A 16,744-nucleotide genomic window follows, 5' to 3' on the forward strand; every position below is an offset into this window, starting at 1 on the left:
CATATACATTATTGCTTCTTTCCTGTGCTATTTGGAAGACTTTATTTAATGCAGGCTCTAGTCTAGGTTGAACTGTCAGGCAGCCATTGTTTCCTCTAACCTGAGTGGGAGTCCACCCGCACTCCTGCCAGTAACAGGGTTGTTTCACTATCGCATTTTCAACAGTGAGGGACAGGCAAGCTCTGCAGAACTCTATGGAAATGTGCCCATCCCTAGTGATTGAAAATATAATACTGAAATACCACCCCCTACTGGTGGCAATGCAGTTGGAGGACACCAGCTCAGCATAAGAGGGAACAGTGGTCACAGTGACGTAGTAAGGGTGAGATGGGGGGGGCAGACCGCGCTGTGTTGGTGGGGGTGCCGTAACCTCTCTGCTCCGCCACACCATTCCACGCTTGCGCCATCCCTCCCCCTTCCCCCCATCTGTATCTCTGCAGATTTTCGCTAGTGCAAGCAACTTCTCCTGCCTGTTGCTCGCAACAGCCTGGATCTACTCTAAATCACTTCCAGGTCAATGGGCCAGGAAGTGACATCAGAGGGAGATCCAAAGCTGGCGCAAGAAGCATGCTGGAGAAAAGCCACTCGCACTGGTGAAGATTTAGAGGTATGGGGGCTGGGGAGGGAGATCGTGAGTGTGGAGTGGGATTGGGGAGGAGCTGGGGCACAGAGAGGAGGGTGGGGAGGGGATGCCACTGCCTTGGGCACCTCCTACCCTTTCTACGCCACTGAGTGGTCAGGCCCGACCCTATTTGGATAAGCCCAAAGAAACTAAAAGCCATAGATATAAAGTGGAGAGAAGACAGGCTTCCCTTCTGTACAGTGCTAATTAATCAGGCTTATCCATACAGCAGAGAGAATTAATTCAAGGGCATCACCTCATCTTCCACAGCAATCTGGTCAAGGGGGCACAAATACTGCACTAACAAGTTTGAATTAACTTGTGTTTTGCAGGGCTTTCCATCCACCACAACATCAACCGCAGCATTTTCATACCAAACTCAGCCTGTTACAGCGGTTTCACAATCTTTCGTTAACAGTGTGCCGAGCAAAATCCTTAATTCCCAGGCCACTCAGGTGTCCACTGTACAAAATGAACCCAACCATCCCCAGAAGGTAAGGAGGTAGAGAAGAGGAATCTCTTTTTTCATTCTTTCCCTTTCCTATTTATTATTGTTTCTGAAAAAAAAGACAATAATATGGGTTTCCCCGGAGGAAGGGCCTGGTACATGGGGCAGAGGAGTGGTGTTTCTGAGGTCTTCTGTTGGAGTAGAGACAGGATGATATGTAGCATGGGGGAGAAGAGTTGAGTTGTAGTGGGGGAATTGTACTTGGAGCGATTTATTGTGGAAGTTTGCCCTATATTGGTAGCATAGAATATTGCTACACCTTGGGTTTTGGCCAGGTACTAGTGACCTGGATTGGCCACCGTGAGAACGGGCTACTGGGCTTGATGGACATGGTCTTATGAGTAACCTCACACAAAGTATGAGGATGAATTTTGTGGAGGTAATTTGGGAAGCTCTTTGTGCTCATAGAGAGCATTCTATGCACTCTTCCCCTTCCCCCACTCCCCCCAAACACACATACTTCTACAAAGCCTTGGTAGCGGCTTCTGCACGGCAAACACTCCAACACCCATTAAATCCCTATGGGCGTCAGAGCGATTACCATGGCTTTGTAAAAGTAGCCCTTAGGTATTTATAAAACTTCAAATGTTTTATTATTTGTACACTTGATGTAAGATTAAAAATTAAAGAATTAAAAAAAAAAAAAAACTTCAAATTGTTTGAGTTTAAATTAAAACTCAATCCAGAGAAACCAAACGAACTTTGAATTGAAAAAAATCTAATCATGTTACTCCTTTCTATTGAGAGCTTCATTGGCTACCTGTCGAGAGGCTCATGTCAAATTTAAATTTGGCTGTTTCTATTACAGAGTCCTAACTGGCTTGTTACCCGACTATTTACATAGAAACATAGAAAATGACGGCAGAAAAGGGCCATAGCCCATCAAGTCTGCCCACCCAAACTGACCCACCCCCCTAGGTTTACTTTTCTAGAGATCCCACTCCTAACGACCCAACTCTTAACTCTACCCTCTTAGAGATCCCACTGGACATCCCATTTACTCTTAAAATCTGGCACGCTGTTGGCCTCGATTACCTGTATCAGAAGCTCATTCCAATGATCAACCACTCTTTCGGTGAAGAAATACTTATCCCAGGACAAGCAGGCAGGTATTCTCACTAGTGGGGTGATGCCATTCGACAGAGCCCCGACACAGACATCCCGCAAGCATGTCCCGCCCGAAGAAACCCAGAAGTCTCGAGACGCCCGCACCGCGCATGCGCCAGTGCCCTCCCGCCCGACGCTCCGGGCGTGTCTCCTCAGTTCTTTTTCTTCCGCGGAGCTGAGAAGTCTATCTTCAATTTGCGCCCATTGAATATCTTTTTTGCCTTCTTTTTGCCGCGGATTTAGTGGATTCATTTTCCTTTGCTCAGTCTACAAGTGTCCGAAGTTCCCATGACCTTTTTAATTTTCCATCTGTTAAAGGTTGTCAGTTTAAAAAATACCATCAATGCCTTCTTTCCTTTCAGGCTGCTTTCTGGGATAAGGACTTAAAGCTTTTGTTATTGAGTTCTACGTCATATCAACATTTTAGGAAGTAACTTAAGACTTATCTCTTTTCTAATTAGTGAGTGACTGATACACTTTCCATATGTTTTCCTTTTTTATTTTTTAATTAAATTTTGTTAACCGCATAGAACTTACCGATTATGCGGTATAGAAATTGATTATTATGTTATGTTATCAGCTTCTGCATTAGTGGGAAAATGTTCCCCAGGAAACGTTAACAATCAGCATTGAGCCCTCGGCAGAAAAAATGTGTATATTTCACTGCACCCCTTTCCCAGCAGAGGCCCATTTCTCAAAGATATCCATATGAACTGTGATCTCAAACTGGTCACAGGGGTGTGTCAGTGCAGGAAATGGTTACCCTTGTTCTCATAAGAACATATAAATTGCTGCTGCTGTGTCAGACCAGTGGTCCATCGTGCCCAGCAGTCCGCTCCCGCGGCGGACCTTAGGTCAAAGACCAGTGGCCTATTTGAGTATAGCCTTACCTGCGTACGTTCTGGTTCAGCAGGAACTTATCTAACCTTTTCTTGAATCCCTGAAGGGTGCTTTCCCCTATAACAGCCTTTGGAAGAGATTTCTACCACTCTCTGGGTGAAGAAGAACTTCCTTACGTTTGTACAGAATCTATCCCCTTTTAACTTTAGAGAGTGCCCTCTCGTTCTCTCCACCTCAGAGAGGGTGAACAATCCCTCTTTCTCTACTAAGTCTATTCCCTTCAATATCTTCAATGTTTCGATCATGTCCCCTCTGTCTCCTCTTTTCAAGAGAGAAGAGGCCCAGTTTCTCTAGCCTCTCATTGTAGGTTACTCCTTCAGTCCCTTGACCATTTTTGTCGCTCTTCTCTGCTTGACAACTCCTCATTTTAAGGGCTCCAAGCAATAATAGGCTACTGAGAATTCCAGAGGTTGGCTTATTTCTTCCACTATGAGCTGCAAACTTGGGTATTACTGCTGTCCCTTCACCTTACAAATATCCCAGATTCATACTTGTCAGGTATGAAACCATGGCAGTCCTCAAGTAGTATTACAGCTGTTCCCAATCCCGGAGAATTGGATGCCCTAGAGCAGTGGTTCTTAACCTGGGTTCGACCGAACCCCAGGGGTTCGGTGAGTCAGTCTCGCGGGTTCGGCGGAGGTCAAAACACACCTCCGACTCATATAGCGCTTCGGTCACGTTCAATCATCTATCAGTTATTCAGTGATTTTGATCAAGACTGATCGTGTACTCGGTTTCTTGATCTATCAATCAACAGCAGAAGTCACACTGATTTGCAGTAAATTTCATTATTATGTTATTATTATTCAAAATATAGGAGAACTTTTTTGTTTTCAAAATTGATATTATTTTTTCCCTCACTGTACACCTATGTTTTGAATTTGTAAAAATCATATTTTATTTTTCCAATAAAGAAGGGTTCGGTGAACACGCATATGAAACTGGTGGGGTTCAGTACCTCCAACAAAGTTAAGAACCACTGCCCTAGAGTTTTAGTTGGCCACTGGATAAATCAGATGTTCTTCTTCTGGAAGGGCCAAAATCAAAGAAATGTTCACAGAGGAATTCAAAACTATTTCATTTATTTGCCAAAGGCCAAACCAAGATATATCCTTCCACCATAGAGCAAACATTACACAGCCTCAGCCACTCCAATTTCCCCCCTCCATCTGACCGGAATTTAGTTCAACTTATTAAAAAAATTTGGTGAACTTCTACTTTCAGTTGAGCAACAAGGGGAAACAAACCAAAAGATATAACTTTGATACATATGTCAAATTATGAGTTTGAAGTAGCACATAGCACACGTTCTGAATGTTTTGGAGTAATTTTCACAAAAGTATGGCATTGAAGCACAAAAACAATGCTGTGAGGAATCTGTTTGTCTGATGCAGGACAACGGCCTACTCCCAAATCAAATTATATCTTATGCATATGTTGGAAAGAAGGAAGTTGGGGGGGGGTCTTTTTCTTCAAGATTGAATATTTTGAATCTTTTGTTTCATACAGTCCAGGTCACCTCAGTCGCAACAGTATATAAGGCAACATGTTGTATTTAACCATCCAGTAACCAAAACAAAAGACCCTCCGCGTTATGAAGAAGCTATCAAACAGGCCCGAAGCATGCAGGTTTCTCCTCCAGAGGTAGGTCACACACAGGACTCTGTCAGCGTTTTATAGGGGTCAGGGGGAATTCAGTGATGAATAACTTTTGTGTGTGTTACTGATACCTCACCACTGTTTTAGGAGTAACTGAAAGGGAACATAAACCCCCCACGTACAATAAAAGGGTAAATCAGCAAGAGTGAGGTGAAGAAGGAACCAAAATATGCTCCAAAAGATGGTAGTGGTATCTTCATTCAAGTGACAGAAGTCTGAAAATACAATCATAAATAGTTATATCTTCACTTCATCAAATCTTATAAATCTGAAGACTTCACACGGTCGTGTTTCAGCAAAACAGTGTCTATGTCAGGAGTCCAATGTTAGAAAATGTATCAGAAAACTTTAATGATTTTCCCATAGTGGTCTTATGAGTGTGTCTATTTAAAAGCTCTTTTTTATGTGCATGTATGATCTGACACATTGTATTAGAGAATGACACGGGGACAAATTTTCTCCGTCCCCAAGGGAGCTCATTTTCCGTCCCATCCCCAGGAGATCTTTTCCTGTCCCTGCCTCATTCATGCAAATTCCATCCTCATCTGCAAAGCCGCAAACACCTTAAGATCATAAGGAGCAACATTCTAGATTTCATATTGTGATGTCATAATGCCTCATTCCATGGTAGCATAGTAGATGATGGCAGATAAAGACCTGAATGGTCCATCCAGTCTGCCCAACCTGATTCAATTTAAATTTTTTTTTCTTCTTAGCTATTTCTGGGCAAGAATCCAAAGCTCTACCCGGTACTGTGCTTGGGTTCCAACTGACGAAATCTCCGTTAAAACCTACTCCATCCCATCTAAACCCTCCCAGCCCATCCTCCCCCCCAAACAGCCATATACAGACATGTCTGCCCAGTACTGGCCTTAGTTCAGTATTTAATATTATTTTCTAATTCTAGATCCTCTGTGTTCATCCCATGCTTCTTTGAACTCAAACATAAGAACATAAGAAATGCCTCTGCTGGGTCAGACCCGAGGTCCATCGTGCCCAGCAGTCCGCTCACGCGGCGGCCCAACAGGTCCAGGACCTGTGCAGTAATCTTCTATCTATACCCCTCTATCCCCATTTCCAGTAGGAATTTGTCCAATCCTTTCTTGAACCCCAGTACCGTACTCTGCCTTATAACGTCCTCTGGAAGCGCATTCCAGTTGTCCACCACACGTTGGGTAAAGAAGAACTTCCTAGCATTTGTTTTGAATCTGTCCCCTTTCAACTTTTCCGAATGCCCTCTTGTTCTCTTATTTTTCGAAAGTTCGAAGAATCTGTCCCTCTCTACTCTCTCTATGCCCTTCATGATCTTGTAAGTCTCTATCATATCCCCTCTAAGTCTCCTCTTCTCCAGGGAAAAGAAACCCAGCTTCTCCAATCTCTCAGAATATGACAGGTTTTCCATACCTATTATCAGACGTGTTGCTCTCCTTTGAACCCTCTCGACTAACGCCATATCCTTCTTAAGATACGGTGACCAATATTGGACGCAGTACTCCAAATGCGGGCGCACCATCGCCCGATACAACGGCAGGATAACTTCTTTCGTTCTGGCTGTTCTGGCCGTTTTCCTCTCCACCACCTCTCTCGGGAGCGCATTCCAGGCATCCACTACCCTCTCCGTAAAGTAGAATTTCCTAACATTGCTCTTGAATCTACCACCCCTCAATCTCAAATTATGTCCTCTGGTTTTACCATTTTCCTTTCTCTGGAAAAGATTTTGTTCTACGTTAAAACCCTTCAAGTATTTGAACATCTGAATTATATCTCCCCTGTCCCTCCTTTCCTCTAGGATATACATATTCAGAGCTTCCAGTCTCTCCTCATACATCTTCTGGCGCAAGCCTCCTATCATTTTCATCGCCCTCCTCTATACCGTTTCAAGTCTTTTTACGTCCTTCGCCAGATACGGTCTCCAAAACTGAACACAATACTCCAAGTGGGGCCTCACCAATGACCTGTTCAGGGACATCAACACCTTCTTTCTTCTACTGGCTATGCCTCTCTTTATATAGCCCAGCATCCTTCTGGCAGCAGCCACCGCCTTGTCACACTGTTTTTTTGCCTTTAGATCTTCAGACACTATCACCCCAAGGTCCCTCTCCCCATCCGTGCATATCAACTTCTCACCTCCCAGCATATACGGTTCCTTCTGATTATTAATCCCCAAATGCATTTCTTTGCATTGAATTTTAGTTACCAGGCATTAGACCATTCCTCTAACTTTTGCAGATCCTTTTTCATATTTTCCACTCCCTCTTCAGTGTCTACTCTGTTACAAATCTTGGTATCATCTGCAAAAAGGCACACTTTTCCTTCTAACCCTTCAGCAATTTCACTCACAAACATATTGAACAGGATCGGCCCCAGCACCGAACCCTGAGGGACTCCACTACTCATCTTTCCTTCCTCTGAGCGACTTCCATTAACCACCACCCTCTGGCGTCTATCTGACAGCCAGTTTCTAACCCAGTTCACCACTTTGGGTCCTAACTTCAGCCCTTCCACCAATGCCTAAGCTCTGTCCTCATCTACACGAGCCTCAAACACCTTACGATCATAAGGAGCAACATTCTAGAGCTCAGATTGTGATGTCATAATGCCTCATTCCACCAATGCCTAAGCTCTGTCCTCATCTGCACGAGCCTCAAACACTTTAGAATCATAAGTGTGCAGTTAAAGCAGAGCTTACAGGAATGGGGCAGTGATAGCGACAGTGAGAAAACTCATGGGGATGGGGAAATTGAGTTCCTGCGGGGATGGGGGACAAAATTGTCCCCGTGTCATTCTCTACATTGTATTACTTGAATTGGACTCCTGATGAAGGCATTTGGCCAAAACACAGCTTGTGTTGAGCCAATTAAATGAAAAGTCAAAATAAAGAGCATATTTTTAATCCTTTGCCTTGATTCCCACTCATTTAGATGGCTTATGTAAAATTTTCTCAACTTTATCTGTGGAGTTTCCTCTAACCAGTCTAGCTTCAAGAACATCCACCATAACTATGTATGAGGTAGGGTAGGATGTACTCTTGTGGGATTTAGATATCTGTGTCTAGTAGACCATGCATACATTTAGCATGGCAGTGTGATTTTTTTTTTTTTAATTGTATGGAAAAGAGTATATGTAATAATGTATGCTTTTCTGTTTAAGGTTTCCAATGCACACAGTCAGCAGATGGATGACCTCTTTGATATACTTATTAAGAGCGGAGGTATGCCAGAGACTATTGCACTCAAATTTTGCCTAGTATATGTAAATGTCATCTTGAATGTCTCCCTTTTTCTAAAACTCAAGTGGACTGATTTTAGAACATAAGAAGTGCCGCTGCTGGGTCAGACCAGTGGTCCATCGTGCCCAGCAGTCCGCTCACGCGGCGGCCCTCTGGCCAAAGACCAGTGCCCTAACTGAGACTAGCCCTACCTGCGTACGTTCCGGTTCAGCAGGAACTTGTCTAACTTTGGGCTCCTTTTACAAAAAGCGCGTTAGGGCCTTAACGCGCAGAATAGCGCGTGCTAAATTGCCGCACGCGCTAGCCGCTACCGCCTCCTTTTGAGCAGGCGGTAGATTTTCAGCTAGCGTGCGCGCTATCCGGTGCGTGCGCTAAAACGCTTAGCGCACCTTTGTAAAAGGAGCCCTTTGTCTTGAAATCCCTGGAGGGTGTTCTCCCCTATGACAGACTCCGGAAGAGCGTTCCAGTTTTCTACCACTCTCTGGGTGAAGAAGAACTTCCTTATGTTCGTACGGAATCTACACTTCTCCCTCCGGATTCGCGGGGGATAGGGGCAGAGCCAGACCACGAATGGCGAATATCCGGCTCTGACCCACCCCCACCTCCCTCCCGCCTTCCGGCCTTACCTGGTGTTCTAGCGGGCTTTCGGGGCAGGAGCAATCTACCTACGCTCCTGTCCCGTGCAGATCGTCATTAGGAAATGGTTGCTGTGAGTTCTCGTAGTCTCTCGAGACTACGACGGGAACTCCCTACAGCTATTTCCTAATGGTGATCTGCACGAGGCAGGAGCGTAGGAAGATCGCTGCTGCCCCGAAAGCCCGCTAGACCACCAGGTAAGGCCAGGATGCCGGGGGGAAGACTTAAGGATTTTTTTTTCTTTCTTTTTTCCCCTCCCCAAAAAATCGCGAATATGTGAAATCGCGATTACTGAAACCGCGAATGGGGAGGGCGAAGTGTATCCCTTTTCAATTTTAGAGAGTAAAGAAAAAATTGAGATAAGTTGGTTTTTGTTTTTTGTTTTTTTTCCCAAACTCTTAGTCAAGGGATACAAATTATGGACCCCCAAAATTAGGGTTACCATATTTTTCTCCATGAAACCCCGGACACATGACCCCCCCCCCCGTTCTGCCTACAGCCCCACCTGCTCCGCCTCCACAAAGCCTCCTCTCGTCTTCTGGATGAACTCCGGCCGCATCTGGAGGGCCTGGAGCATGCGCAGATGCGTGTGACATCACCTGCACATGCCCAGAGGCCCTCCAGATGCAGCCAGAGCTTGTGGGGGGCTTTCAAAAACGTGGACAAATGCCAGGTTTTGGAAAGTTCATCCGAAGAGGACGTGTTCAAGTTTTCCCAGATATGTGGTAACCCTACCCAAAATCCTAAACTAAACTGAATGTTACTGCACCTCTATACCAGTGGTCTCAAACTCAAACCCTTTGCGGGGCCACATTTTGGATTTGTAGGTACTTGGAGGGCCGCAGAAAAAAATAGTTAATGTCTTATTAAAGAAATGACAATTTTGCATGAAGTTAAAATCTTCATAGTTTATAAAACTTTCCTTTAACAGTTAAAAGGAAAGATATATAAACTATAAAGAGTTTTACCTTATGCAAAATTGTCATTTCTTTAATAAGACATTAACTATTTTTTCTGTGGCCCTCACATTTAAAGTTTAATATCTTTTCTTTCTCAAAACTGGCACATTTCAATCGCTTAATTGAAAATAAGATCATTTTCCTACTTTTGTTTGGTAATTTCATGAGTCTCTGGTTGCACTTTATTCTTCTGACTGTGCATCCAATATTTCTTCCCTTCTTTCAACCTCCTGTATGCTTCCTCTCCTCCAGACCTCATTCCTTCCCCCAACTTTTTCTTTCTTTCTCTATGTCTGTCTTTCTCTGATTCTGTGTCCCATTTTTTGCTTTGTTTACGGTTCCCTGTTCCCCCCCTTCTTTCTTTCTTCCTTCCTGCCCTCCCCCATGCCACCGTCGCCGGGGAATAGGCTGCTGCTGCTACCGCCGCCATCGGGAACAGGCCGAGATCTCCATGCTTCTCTTCTCCACGGGGCCGACCGCCGGACGTTCCAGGCAGCCAGGCAGTGATTGGCTAGCCAGAACTTCCTCTCGACGTCAGAATTGACGTCGGGCGGCGAGAGAAGCAGGGAGATCAAAGAGCACGGTGCCGACCTATTCCCCGATGGAAGCGGTGAGAAGGGAAGGGAAGCAGGTTGGGCACCACTGCTCTAGACGAGCCGCACTCTAGGGAGAACAGTGGAGGGTGGCCAGCTGTGCCGACCACCCCCCCCCACCCTTGGTACGCCACTGAAGCAGCAGCGTGTCTGGCCAGCTCATTCCGTTCAAAGCCGCGGGTGGCGGCTCCTTGCGAGATCCGCACCTGCGTCTGAAGCCTCTCTGATGTTGTGATGTCAGAGAGGCTTCCGATGCAGGAGTGGATAGCGCAAGGAGCCGCCAACCCGCAGCTTTGAATGGAACGAGCCGGCCAGACACGCTGCTGCTCCAAAAGGAAGAGAATGATCCAGTCCACACCGCGGGCCGCAAATAAAACCTGGAGAGCCACATGCAGCCCGCATGCCACGTGTTTGAGACCGCTGCTCTATACAGACATGATTATAGGGGTGTAAGTTCAAATTCTGAGTCCATATCAGTGGCATAGCGAGGGACGTTTGTACAATATGGAGTTTCTTAAGAAGGAGTGCAAGTAAATCAGAATAGATGATATTATGAACAGGGCGATTACAGACTCATTATTTTAATTAGTTTATTGTAAATTTGATGAGAACTTTGATGTATTACTTTTTAAATATTGTTTAGCACTTAGATGTATCTTTTTTTTATACATATTGTTATCCGCTTAGAATCTGATTGGAGATTAGAGCGGCCTATAAATGTTATATAGAATAGAACGAGCAATTAATTAGCTTAAAAATAGCTTTCCCATGTATTCATACAACAAGGTCTTTCTTTTGGAGCAGGGGAATAAACAGCTGTTGTTCAGTGGCTGTCTTGGAGTTTCTTTGTTAATGGAAGCGTGGCAGACTTGCGTTACTAGCACACTGCTTAGTGACATGGACCCCAAGCCAAATGGGCAACGGTTGAAACAATTAGTTTTTTCTTCAGACCGAAACCACTAATAGCATGGTCCTCCTTCTCCCCTCTCCCTCCTCCTTCCCCATATTCTCTCTTTTCACTGCTGATGAGGGAAGCAAAACAAAACACACAGGGAGAGGAGCAATTACTGCGTTTATCAGAGGGAAAGATTTGGAAAGATTACTCTTCATGGCCAACAGTCAACTTGAGAGTTCTGTTTCATCAAGCTTCGTAACACTGCTGACGATGAGTGCTGAGATCAGTTGATAGGAATTGGCTTGAATTATTGCAATACTTAGGCGACTACAGATAATACAAAATACAGCAATAAAAATTATAACAAATTCAAAAAAATATGACCATGTTACACCACTTTTACAAACTGCTCATTGGCTACCAATCACACACAGAATAACTTTTATAATCATACTCTTAACATTTAAAATTCAACAATCAAATGTGCCACTATTTTTGGACCGTTTTTTGATACCATATTTATCATCTAGGACACTCAGATCAACACAACAACATCTATTAACGATTCCGTCTTTAAAAAATAATAGGGACCAGGAGATCTACCATTTTTTCGGTCATATCACCTCACTCTGGAACAATTTACCACTATTTTTACGTAATGAACCTTCTTTAGAAAAATTTAAGCGTTCCCTTAAAAGCTTTCTGTTCAAGGACGCTTTCAATATATAGAAAATACTACCTACAAATATTAAATCCCAGTTTTTTAATGAGTGTTATGTGTAGGTCGCCAAAATACTCTTTATTTCACTTTATATCTTGGATTTGAGATCCTATCATATATGTTTTCCATGACCCCTCCATATGTGGTTTTTTTTTCCTTAAATGTTTCTTTTTCGTCTCTTAAAAAATTTGTAGTTCACCCCTTTTGCCTTTTGTACCAGTTTGTAATAGAATGTCAAAATTTGTCTATATTATCTTGTTTTGTCCTCCCCAATTTGTTAATTGTTATTTTAAAAACAATTGTTATACGCATTGAAATATATGATATTGCGTAGATAACAAATCCCACTTTTTCAAAACGTAACTTACAATGTGGAGGAGATCTGGATATAAGCTCTCGGTTATATGGGTATTTTAGAAATATCTGACTGTGCAGACTAATTAAATCAAGAACCAGACTGTACCTTGGCTAGAAAGCAAAGTCAATTTAAATTCTCAAGAGCATATTTAAATGTAGAATGACATGTGACTGTAGTGTTGCCTAGATCAATGATCCTATGAAGCTGAATGGATGTTTCATAAGTGAAGGCTCAAGATTTCTGGGAAACTGTATGTTTTATGCTGGTATTCAGCATCATAGAAATATGATGGCAGATAAAAGCCAAATGGCCCATCCAATGTAGAGGCAGTATGCCTGAGTATGCAGTCATCTTATATTACAACTTGTATATCTTTCCCTTCAAATGATGCCACACTAGGCAATTGCCTAGTCTGCTTAGTAGCTGGGCAGGCCCTACCCCTTGCTTTCACTACTTTCCTCTTTATCGTGATAGTCACATTCTTCCTTGACTTAAAGAGATAACGGCATTACAGCTACACCTACCTTGGTAACATCTAAGGATCAAGAAATCAGAGACTGCTTCAGAAAATATGCATCCTAGCACACACAGGGAAGGAACAAAAGCACCAGCTGCTTAATTTGTGTGTGTGTCGAGCAGGGGGAGGAATTGGCTATCATTAAGATACATAATAAGACCCTTAAAGGCAAATTTGATAGCTTGACCCTCCTTAATGGTAGTACCACGAGACTACCAGTAGGGGACAATTGCTGTCATTTTGAACTTGGTGCCAGAACGGGCAGGAGTGACTTGAGATTGCTACTGCTTCTCACTAGATACCAGGGAAACTCCAGATAAGACTCGGGGGAGAGTTAAGGGATAGAGGTCTTCATCAGTGTGGGGGCACCTTTGTCAGTGTGCATCCAGGGGGTTGGATATTTGTGAAGGCAGGGGGGAACAGCTTGAGGCACGGCCCTTTGTGATTTTGGAGAGGTTCCTTCAGCCATGGACCTGCCTCTTCAGACTTGCAATACAATAAATAATTATAATCTGCTTAGGTATTAAGCGTGAAAGAAATTGTAAAATAAATAAATAGCACTAATGCATGCCTCAGGGCAGATGTAAACACCACTGTGGAAATGTTTAGGGTCTCCACGTTTATTTTCCTTTTAAATGAGAAATACATGGGTAGACTTTTAGCCCATCCACACCACACCCAAATACGCTTCCTCAAGATCTTTATGTGATGTGGATCTTCATGTGCAAATAGCAACTATCTAGAATCTACATATGTAAAAGATGCTGTTTCCATATTGGAGATGCCTTTAAAGTAGTCTGCAATGAATTAATTCTTACAGAAATAAAGGCAGATAAAATGTATATGAAGTTTCAAACTTTGCTAGTTATTCAGTATTTCAACAATAAGCAATCTATTGGGTCATTTTTCACATTGCAGGACAGCCCAAAATTTGTACTCTTGTTTTCTTTGTATGCTAGCATGAGTGTATAAATATTTTGAGGAATAATTTGATCAGACGGTTCATAGACAAAAGCGCGCGCCGACAATTGAGCGCAGCACGCGCCGCTCTAAATTAAAGTTTTTAGGGGCTCCGACGGGGGGGTTTGTTGGGGAACCCCCCCCCCCAGTTTACTTAATAGACATCGCGCCGGCGTTATGGGGGGTTTGGGGGGTTGTAACCCTCCACATTTTACTGTAAACTGAACTTTTTCCCTAAAAACAGGGAAAAAGTGAAGTTTTCAGTAAAATGTGGGGGGTTACAACCCCCCACAATGCCCCCACAACGTGGCACGATGTCTATTAAGTAAAGTGGGGGGGTTCCCCCCCACACACCCCCGTCGGAGCGCTAAAAACAGTAATTTAGAGCGACGCGGCGGCGGGCGTTGCGCTCAATTGTCTGGGCGCGCCTTTGTCCCGGCGCGCTTTTGACCTGACACCGATCAGACATACACCAGAAATGTGAGTCATTCCTGTTTTTAAATCTCTTCTAATTTGTTTATGCTGACAGAAATATCTCCCCTAATCAAAGAAGAACCTTCTCCTATTTTGAAGATGAGGCCAGTTACAGCCAGTATCACCACTATGCCAGTGAACACTGTGGTATCTCGTCCACCACCTCAGATCCAAGTGGCACCTTCTCTTTCCTTAGAGCCAACAAACAGCTTGTCCATTAGTTTGGAAAACCAACTGGAGGCTTTCCTGGATGGAACGTTATCTTCAGGAGGTGACGTTCCTCAACTGACTGGTAGCAGTGAGGAGCGGGAACCTTTTTCCCTGATAGAAGACCTTCAAAACAACCTACTGAACCACTCCAGCATTCTGGATCACGCACATTCACCCATGGAAACATCAGATCTACATTTCACTTCAAGTAGCACGTGCTTATCTCTTGATCTGCCCGATGCCAACTTGGACAACATGGAATGGTTGGACATAACTATGCCAAGCTCTACATCTGGTCTTACACCTCTTAGCTCTACTGTCCCAAGTATGTTTTCCACTGACTTCCTGGATTCACATGATTTACAACTGCACTGGGACTAAATAATGGTCAAAAAAAGCAGCCTTCAAGCAGTTAAAATAACGTATGCTTCTTAAAGGTCGGCAATAGCCTAGGCCCGTTGTTGCATATGTTTTCATTGCGACTCAGGCAAATTGCACCTCAGAACGATTTAAGGGAAAAAGAAAATCCAGCAGCTAATTCTGCACAGACGCTGAAGTATGAGTTTGATTTAAAGATGTTTTTCTGATTTTTGCCATCCACAGAGCGATGAGCTAATTAAGGATTGATCCAAAGAGAAAGCAACACCAGACAACAAAACATGAAAATGAGATGGCATCTAGAGTTTTTCATATTACAACAAACAGTACCGTTTCCAAGGTCATTTTCAGACGTTAAAAGAAGCGGAATGTAGTTAAGTCAGATTTTTTGGGGGCCCTCCTTCTCACCTTCATCCCTCGCCCACGCCTCTGTCTGAGCAGGTTTGATTTTGTGCACTCCTTTGTTCCTGTGGACTGGCTGAGCCAAAGCGTGCTAAAACCATGATGTGGCCACTGACTGGTTCAGTGAATCTTTACCTGGCGTGGAAATCTCATCCTGTGTTCCATACAGAAGCATGTCTTTGTACTTTGTCCTTAAGTTTGTGGGCCATTTTCTAACTCTTGGATATCTTTGAGTATCAGTTTTTAAAAAAAAATAATTGAGATTATGTGAGTTCATCCAAAGAAATCTTTGTAGACAGTAGCTGTAAACAGTGCGCCATAAAAAAAAAAAAAAATGTATTTTGAGAACTTTGAAATTCAGACAGCTCGCTGGTTTGTCCTCTTTAATATGTATATGAGACATTTAATTATGCTCTTTGGCAGAGTAATTTGTACAGATCGTGGTCATTTCTTTTTTCAGGGGTGATTCAAATCGGTAAACAGTGAGGTCAGGCGGAGAAAGATAGATTAAATTATTTTACTGAATGATAACAGGTGACGTGATCCACCTAATTCCCTGTGGTAATAGATCTCGCATAGTGCACAGTAAGAAAACAAATATTATAGTTCGTAGGAAATAGATCAGCTGCCTTAAGGGGTCCTTTTACTAAGCTGTGGTAAAAAGTGGCCTTAGTATACCCTTGCATGGGGTTTTCCCCACTCACTAAGGCCATTTTTACTGCATAAGTAAAATGGCAGATTTTCCAATTTTTAAATTAATGGCCACCAATGTTGACATTAGCCCGTGGCCATTTAAAATAATTACCAAATGAGCATTTATTGCCATGTTTTGTAGGCGGTATGGGTTCATGTGGTAATCCTGCGCTAATCATTTAGCGTGCAGAATTGATTAGCAAAGGAACACCCACTTTCCAACCCCGATATGCCCTCTCCTCCCCCCTCAAAAAAAATGTAAAAAGTATTTTAGCACGAGGTTAGACAACACTGTGGAAACAATGATCTTGATAAGCGGTTTATTATGAAAAAGTCTTCACAAGTAAAAGCAATGCATGTACTTGAGTAATCCAAATGATACACAGTAGCAAATCTGCGGTATGGACCCGACACGGTCTGTGTTTCGGTATTAGACAATATTCTTCAGTGGTCCATTTTTATTAAACCGCAAAAAATAGAAACGCTTGAGAGGATCCAAAATACTGAGGGTCAGAGAGCAAGCAAATGCAGTCCGAGTCCAGCAATGGTGGATGCCTGCAAGCATTTCTATTTTTTTTTTGTGTGTGTGGTTCAGTAAGAGCGGACCCCTAGAAGAAGGTTGTCTAATAACATAACATAAAATCAGGCTTCTATACCGCATAACCATGGAATTCAATGCGGTTTACAAAAGATTAATTAATAAACAAACTGGAAGGCATCAAAAATATTTCATTGATTATGAATTTTGAAAAGAGATAAATTTTTAATTGATTTCTGAAATGTAAGTAGGAGTGTGATCTAAGAAGGAAATGACAGAAGACCTTGTCATGAGAGGCTGCTTGAAAGGAGAGTGTACGATCGTGGTATTTCTTACTTTTGCAACCCTTAACTGGCGGAAATACAGAAAGGGCATGGGATCTTCT

General features: G+C 43.2%; 1 protein-coding gene across 6 annotated transcripts in view; it reads left to right on the forward strand.

The window, feature by feature from the left end:
- MRTFB (myocardin related transcription factor B) overlaps positions 1–15,659 on the forward strand; it is a 350,028-nt gene extending 334,369 nt beyond the window's left edge. For all 6 annotated transcript variants that reach the window (XM_033963305.1, XM_033963307.1, XM_033963304.1 and 3 more), the window contains 4 exons: positions 955–1,116; positions 4,647–4,781; positions 7,947–8,007; positions 14,194–15,659. In XM_033963305.1, coding sequence (XP_033819196.1) covers positions 955–1,116; positions 4,647–4,781; positions 7,947–8,007; positions 14,194–14,729 — 894 coding nt within the window. In that variant the 3' untranslated portion in view covers positions 14,730–15,659. The remainder of the gene's footprint in view (positions 1–954; positions 1,117–4,646; positions 4,782–7,946; positions 8,008–14,193) is intronic.
- The last annotated feature ends 1,085 nt before the right edge of the window (positions 15,660–16,744 follow it).

This window comes from Geotrypetes seraphini, chromosome 11, assembly GCF_902459505.1.
Source record: "Geotrypetes seraphini chromosome 11, aGeoSer1.1, whole genome shotgun sequence".
NCBI lineage: Eukaryota > Metazoa > Chordata > Amphibia > Gymnophiona > Dermophiidae > Geotrypetes > Geotrypetes seraphini.